Here is a 7,671-nt window from a genome sequence, read left to right on the forward strand (position 1 = left end):
AACAAAGCAAGAATAATGTGTTATTTGAGTTAGACAGGTGTGAATGACACGTGTTATTGGCCTGTAATGAATCATAGAATAGGTTTTTAAAAAATTATGAAATGTCATTTGGCGTTGGATGTGGATTATATTTAGACCTAAATTGTATCTATTGGTAACTAATTTAATTATATGATATAATTATATTATATATTATATATTTAATTATATTATTCTTATTTCTTTACAAATAGTCTTGTATATAGTTTCCAAGCATATTTTATACACAAGGAAGTGAATAGAATAAATTGGGTTCAGGAAGATGGGTCTTTAAAAAAAGGGTGACTTGACAGAGCTATTGTCGGAGGGTTAGGTTTAACAACATAATTGTTTCCATTGAGTGTTATCTCACCCCTCCTCCGGGAAGCCTATGTCACGCCAACCAGCATGCCATTGTGAAACCACCCCCCAAAAGAGGGGTGGTAGGTTTCTCAATCCTTTGTCCTTCCTCCCATTGCGAGTGCTGTTTTAAATAGCGGGAGAGTGAGCTCAGGTGGCGACATCGCCGCAAGGACACCTGTTGAGAACATCTACTTCTCAGCGCAGCATTAGCTTCTGGAACAGCTTGTTCAAGGAGAACCACATAAATCTTCCAAGTCACAAAAGTACAGGTAACATTTCCATCTATTTAAACGATTTATTTATTTATGTTGTACGTTTCTCTGGTGGAGGGAATTTTCAAGCCTGTGATAGGGTTGTTTTTTGTATTTTGCAGCTGGTTAGCTTCCACTATCAGATCAGACATTATGAACTTTTTCTCCTTGGAATACAGACTTTTTTCATTGCTTTTGTCACATGATTTAATTTAATTACGATATCTAAAAAAGTACTTATTACATTTTAAATGCTCAGCAGGACAGGAAAACAGTCACTTATCAGGAGAACATTCCCAGTAATCCCTATTGCCTCTGATCTGGCGTACTCACTAAACACAAATGCTTCGTTTGTAAATTATGTCTAAGTGTTGCAGTGTGTCCCTGGCTATCTGTAAATTTAAAAAACAAGAAAATCGTTCCGTCTGGATTGCATAATATAGGGAATGTGAAATTATTTATAATTGTACTTCTACTTTTGATAAGTATATTTTAGCAATTACATTTACTTTTGATACCTAAGTATATTTAAAGCCACATACTTTTAGACTTTTACTCAAGTAGTATTTTACTGTGCAACTTTCACCTTTACATGAGTAATTCTCTATTAATTAATGTATCTTTACTTTGACACAAGTATGACGTTTGGGTAGTTTTTCCACCCCTGCTTACTACGTGGATCTCTGTTACTCTATCAGGAATGGACAATATCAGCAGACTGATGTTCGCAGTTGTCATGGCAATGGCGTACATGGCGATGGGAGCCGAGGCACAGAACACCACAATGGCTCCGAACTCCAATGCTACTATGGCCAACGTAACAATGACACCCAACGTAACAATGACATCCAGCGTAACAACGACATCCAGCGTAACAACGGCACCTGTCACAGCTCTCACGGTGAGTACCTAGGCTACACGTTTCACTCTGTCTCCCAGAGTCTCTGACTAGAAAAAGGAAACACACGATCTCTCTCTCTCCCTCTCTCCCTTTCTGCCACCCCCCCCCTCTCTCTCTTCAAAATTAAATATTATTTTAAGTGCACTTGTAGGACAAAAAACTGCACACACTGCCATTGAAAAAGTGTGTCTGTTACATTACCCTGCAGTTCACCCATAAATATAATCCATGACAGTGTGGAAAACTTATATCTAGTATTTCATAAAACACACATACCTAGGTTAATTAACAAACTAGAGATAGATATAGAGAAACAGAAAGTAGATGAACTTCTTGATGCACCCATCCCGTAAGCAAGGCATGTTTTGGAGTTCTCACGTAGGATTTCTATTGGGCTTTTTTAAAGTCCCCCAAAGTGCTTTATTACAACGCAGTGTAATGTAGAAATCATCATTTAAATAAGTTATTATGTTGTGTTAAATGTAGTTAAACTAAGCTTGTGAGGTAAGTTATGTTCTTCAAGAATCAATTTAAAAGTTAAAAACGTTTATAGCAATTGCAGATTTCCCCTTTTAAGTTCAAAACTGTACTGTATGTACAAATCGCAGATTGCACCTTTAATGTAAAAAAGAATGACAAACATGACAGCAACTAATGATGAACTCTTCAACAGGTAAATATCTCAAGGGCGGACTGTAGAACGACTCAGCTCTGTGCTGCTCAGCCGGAAAACTGTGATCCGGCCGTGGCTGGTTCCTGTTTCTTCGTCTCCATCATGAAGTCCTCGGTACAGACTTTCTCCTTCCAGCTACGAGGAGTGTCCAGTGGCTACATCGCTGTAGGCTTGTCCAAAACTTCCACACGGGTATGGAAACCTGCCTTTAGAATTAGTATAGATGTTACAATACCCAGGACAAGAGAGTTGGGGTTGGTGGGAGAAGTCATTTTAACTTGAGGAAACTCAGTATTTACATTTGATTAATGAATTGGGAAAAAATAGCCTAAATTAATACGGTTAAAATTACGATTCATTTTTATTGATTCGAATTCATCATCTCTCTCCTCTACAGGGTCAGAACGACACTACCTATGTGTGCGCAAACAACAACAGAAAGGTGAAGTTCTTCACCGCTCTCCTCGACAAAGGAGTTCTGACCATCAACAACAAGGTGGGTTGGACCAATCAGAACACAGTGTTTCATTTTGGACTTTCTGGAACAGATTTTAGTTTGACGGATTGATTTCAGGCAAATTCCGGAAGTGAACTGATATGTAATCAATGAGTTTTATGAATTGAACAAGATACTGATAGAGGATTCATGATTTAGAGTTACATACTTTTGTGGTCATTGAAGTTGAATTTGATCCCAATTCTGACTCTTATTCCCTGCATATACACCTGGGTTCCATTTGGGACAGTGCCTGGGAGAGTAACAGGGTACCTGACTAAAACTACAGTGTAGGCCTACTGACATTTGACTAATGGTAATTGTGGTAAAACCGTTGTGTTGGGTAGCTGCCGCCTGTGGACTCTGTGAAGGGCTCAGTCAACGGTCAGACCATCCAGTGCACCTTCTCTGCTACTGTCCCCAACGCTACGGCCACCCGGAACATCGACACCAGCTACTACCTCTCCATCTCCAACGGGACTTTTAATAGTGGTGAGTCACTCATCCAAACACACTCCTGGTGATATTTCTCCTAGGTACAGATCTAGGATCAGCTTCAACTTCACCCTACATCTCCAAACACCCTGTGGACCCTGCATCTCTTCTTTCTGGTTTGTCTCTAACTCTCTCTCTCTTTCTCTCTCCCTCTTGTCATTCTGTCCTCCCTCAGAAACAGATACCCTAGATTCTCCTCAGGCTATTCTGAACAGTGATAAAGCTGTGGACCTGACCGAACCCATCACTACTGTGTTAAACTCTTTAAACTCTGCTCCCTCCGCCTTCTGCCTGTCTCAAGGTAATAACCACATAAGAAGCACCACAAACACTTCATAATAATAACGGATAACATGACTAAACATTAAACTATAACAAACTATTTCATTATTAAACCATTAGCATTAAAAGCACTTCAAGGCATGAGCACTTTTATCATTTATAAATTGTTAACATTTATAAATAAATGATTTACAAATAATTTATAAACATGAATGACCATTTATAACGTTGTAATTCATGGAAGCTATTATAAAGTGTTACCGTAGTACCTCATCTAATATAATCCCCCCCCTCTCTCTCTCTCTCTCTCTCTCTCTACTACTTCTCTCTCTCTCTCTCTCTCTCTACTACTTCTCTCTCTCTCTCTCTCTCTCTCTCTCTCTACTACTTCTCTCTCGCTCTCTCTCTCTACTACCTCTCTCTCTCTCTCTCTACTACTTCTCTCTCTCTCTCTCTCTACTACTTCTCTCTCACTCTCTCTCTCTCTCTACTACTTCTCTCTCGCTCTCTCTCTCTCTACTACTTCTCTCTCTCTCTCTCTCTCTACTACTTCTCTCTCTCTCTCCCTCTCTCTCTACTACTTCTCTCTCGCTCTCTCTCTCTCTACTACTTCTCTCTCTCTCTCTCTCTCTCCTACTTATCTCTCTACTACTACTTCTCTCTCTACTACTTCTCTCTCTCTCTACTACTTCTCTCTCTCTACTACTTCTCTCTCTCTACTACTTATTTCTCTCTCTACTTCTCGCTCTCTACTACTCTCTCTCTCTCTACTCCTTCTCTCTCTCTCTCACTCTCTCTTTCTCTCTCTATATCTCTCTCTACTTCTCTCTCTCTCTCTGTCTCTCTCTACTACTTCTCTCTCTCACTCTGTCTCTCTCTCTACTTCTCTCTCTACTACTACTTCTCTCTCTACTACTTCTCTCTCTCTCTACTACTTCTCTCTCTCTCTACTACTTCTCTCTCTCTCTACTACTACTTCTCTCTCTACTACTCTCTCTCTCTACTACTTCTCTCTCTCTCTACTACTACTTCTCTCTCTACTACTCTCTCTCTCTACTACTTCTCTCTCTCTCTACTACTTCTCTCTCTCTACTACTTCTCTCTCTCTCTACTACTACTTTCCTCTCTACTACTTCTCTCTCTCTACTACTACTTCTCTCTCTACTACTACTACTTCTCTCTCTCTCTCTACTACTTCTCTCTCTCTACTACCACTTCTCTCTCTCTACTTCTTCTCTCTCTACTACTTATTCCTCTCTACTACTTATCTCTCTCTACTACTCTCTCTCTCTACTACTTCTCTCTACCACTACTTCTCTCTGTCTCTACTACTTACCTCTCTCTCTACTACTTATCTCTCTCTCTACTACTTCTCTCTCTCTACTACTTCTCTCTCTCTACTATTCTCTCTCAACTACTTCTCTCTCTACTACTTCTCTCTCTCTACTATCTCTACTCCTTCTCTCTCTCTCTCTCACTTTCTCTTTCTCTCTGTATCTCTCTCTACTTCTCTCTCTCTCTTTCTCTCTCTCTACTACTTCTCTCTCTCACTCTGTCTCTCTCTACTACTTCTCTCTACCACTACTTCTCTCTGTCTCTACTACTTACCTCTCTCTCTACTACTTATCTCTCTCTCTACTACTTCTCTCTCTCTACTACTTCTCTCTCTCTACTATTCTCTCTCAACTACTTCTCTCTCTACTACTTCTCTCTCTCTACTATCTCTACTCCTTCTCTCTCTCTCTCTCACTTTCTCTTTCTCTCTGTATCTCTCTCTACTTCTCTCTCTCTCTTTCTCTCTCTCTACTACTTCTCTCTCTCACTCTGTCTCTCTCTACTACTTCTCTCTCTACTACTACTTCTCTCTCTCTCTACTACTACTTCTCTCTCTACTACTTCTCTCTCTCTCTACTACTACTTCCCTCTCTACTACTTCTCTCTCTCTACTACTTCTCTCTCTCTACTACTTCTCTCTCTCTACTACTTCTCTCTCTCTACTACTTCTCTCTACTTCTCTCTCTCTACTACTTCTCTCTCTACTACTTCTCTCTCTCTACTACTTCTCTCTCTCTACTACTTCTCTCTCTCTACAACTACTACTTCCCTCTCTACTACTTCTCTCTCACTACTACTTCTCTCTCTCTCTACTACTACTTCCCTCTACTACTTCTCTCTCTCTACTACTTCTCTCTCTCTACTACTTCTCTCTCTCTACTACTTCTCTCTCTCTACTACTTCTCTCTCTCTACTACTTCTCTCTCTCTACTACTTCTCTCTCTCTACTACTACTTCTCTCTCTACTACTACTTCTCTCTCTCTACTACTTCTCTCTCTCTACTACCACTTCTCTCTCTCTACTTCTTCTCTCTCTCTCTACTTCTTCTCTCTCTCTACTACTTCTCTCTCTACTACTTCTCTCTCTCTCTACTACTTCTCTCTACCACTACTTCTCCCTCTCTCTACTACTACTTCTCTCTGTCTACTTCTTCTCTCTCTCTCTCTACTACTTCTCTCTCTCTCTCTCTACTACTTCTCTCTCTGTCTCTACTACTTTTCTCTTTGATTCTTCTCCATAGCTCTTCTGATCCTGATAGGTGTACTAGGTATGATGATGCTGTAATGCAGGTCTGAAGGAGAAGCACCATGCAGTCAGGAATCCTGTCTCCTTCTCTTTACTCAACTTGGCCAGGCTGCGTCCCTAAATGACACCCTCTCCTTAAATATAGGTCTATTTTCACTATGTAGGGAATATGGTGCCATTTTGGAGTCACTCTGGTACCTGAACAAAGGACTATGTCAGATCTGAAGTTATATGCATATAGATCCAATCATGTTTTTCCACATACTTAATGAAACACCTTCTAGTTGGGGGTAGTAAGACATTAACCAACAGAATGGACCCAGTGATACAAGTGATACAATGATGATACAAGGCCAAGTACTAACATATTGTGTTGAAAGTACTAACATATTGTGTTGATAGACAATGGTGATACAAGGCCAAGTACTAACATATTGTGTTGAAAGTACTAACATATTGTGTTGATAGACAATGGTGATACAAGGCCAAGTACTAACATATTGTGTTGATAGAAAATGGTGATACAAGGCCAAGTACTAACATATTGTCTTGATAGACAATGGCTTAGAAATATATATAAAAACATTCAACCTCATATTCATCATCTCCAGCATCAGTCCAACATCACCACTTACCTTCTATCTGAAAACAACACATCCTCCATATTCGTATACCACCATGTCATCCCCTTTATGTAACACATCTATTTGTGCATATGTTTATGCTATTTTATCTCACGTTATGAAGGAAGATTTATGTTTGTCTGTGTTTCTTGGTGGATGTTTGTGAGTGCGAGTGTATCAAATCAAATCAAATCAAATCTGTATATGTATGTGTATGTGTATAAATGTTTGTGTTCGCACACTTAACCCCCACTGGGCACAGACGTCAATTCCACTTTGGTTCAACATCATTTCATTTAATTGAAATGACGTGGGAACATGGATTCAACCCGTGTGTGCCCAGTGGGCCATAGATGAAGTCACAAGGGCTACGTTTAGACAGGCAGACTATTTCTGATCTCTTTTTATCAGATCTTTTTTCAGAGCTTATCTGATTGGTCAAAAGACAAATGAGTGGAAAATAACCACAGAATTGGGCTGCCTGTCTAAACGCAGCAAAGGTGGCAGAAATGGGAATTTGTGGGTTAATACTGTGTGTATATACTGTGTGTGTGTGTGAAGGCGTGCATAATGATGAAGCCACTGGATGGTGAACCTTTCTGATTACCTTTTTAAAGTATATACAATCATGGAAATATTTTATCAGACCATTTTTAAAATAAAAACTGTTATTTACAATAAATATATGTTTGACTATCTTTCATGGGTATATATATGTATTATTTATTGACACAAAAACGAGAACATTTAACATACTGTAATATAGACTCAATACCTGACACAGGCTCAGCTAGGGCAAGGTAGCTTAGTGGTTAAGAGTGTTGGGACGGTAACTGAAAAGTTGCTGGTTCTATTCCCTGAGCCGACTATAGCGTCTTGTTTTTGTGTGGTTTAGGCTCGGACTATTACAGTAGATGTGAGCAGAGCATGTTGAGTATCTGATACATACCTCTTAGGTCTCAGGATGGGGATTGGGCCGGTGTATTAG

The 7,671-nt window shown here is 39.7% G+C and overlaps 1 protein-coding gene across 3 annotated transcripts; it reads left to right on the forward strand.

Annotated features, from left to right (window-relative positions):
• The first annotated feature begins 497 nt into the window (after positions 1-497).
• Positions 498-7,381, forward strand: LOC110531488 (putative ferric-chelate reductase 1). Of its 3 annotated transcripts, none has more exons than XM_021614692.2 (7): positions 498-650; positions 1,331-1,533; positions 2,207-2,398; positions 2,604-2,702; positions 3,050-3,194; positions 3,373-3,498; positions 6,056-7,381. In XM_021614692.2, the coding sequence occupies exons 2-7, from the start codon at positions 1,333-1,335 to the stop codon at positions 6,097-6,099; spliced, it is 807 nt and encodes a 268-aa protein (XP_021470367.2). In that variant the 5' UTR covers positions 498-650; positions 1,331-1,332; the 3' UTR covers positions 6,100-7,381. The 3 variants fall into 3 exon arrangements, with proteins under 3 accessions (XP_021470367.2, XP_021470369.2, XP_021470368.2); XM_021614694.2 differs by having other exon boundaries at positions 3,379-3,498; XM_021614693.2 differs by having other exon boundaries at positions 507-644.
• Positions 7,382-7,671: the final 290 nt, after the last annotated feature.

This window comes from Oncorhynchus mykiss, chromosome 9 (genome assembly GCF_013265735.2).
Source record: "Oncorhynchus mykiss isolate Arlee chromosome 9, USDA_OmykA_1.1, whole genome shotgun sequence".
NCBI classification, from domain to species: domain Eukaryota; kingdom Metazoa; phylum Chordata; class Actinopteri; order Salmoniformes; family Salmonidae; genus Oncorhynchus; species Oncorhynchus mykiss.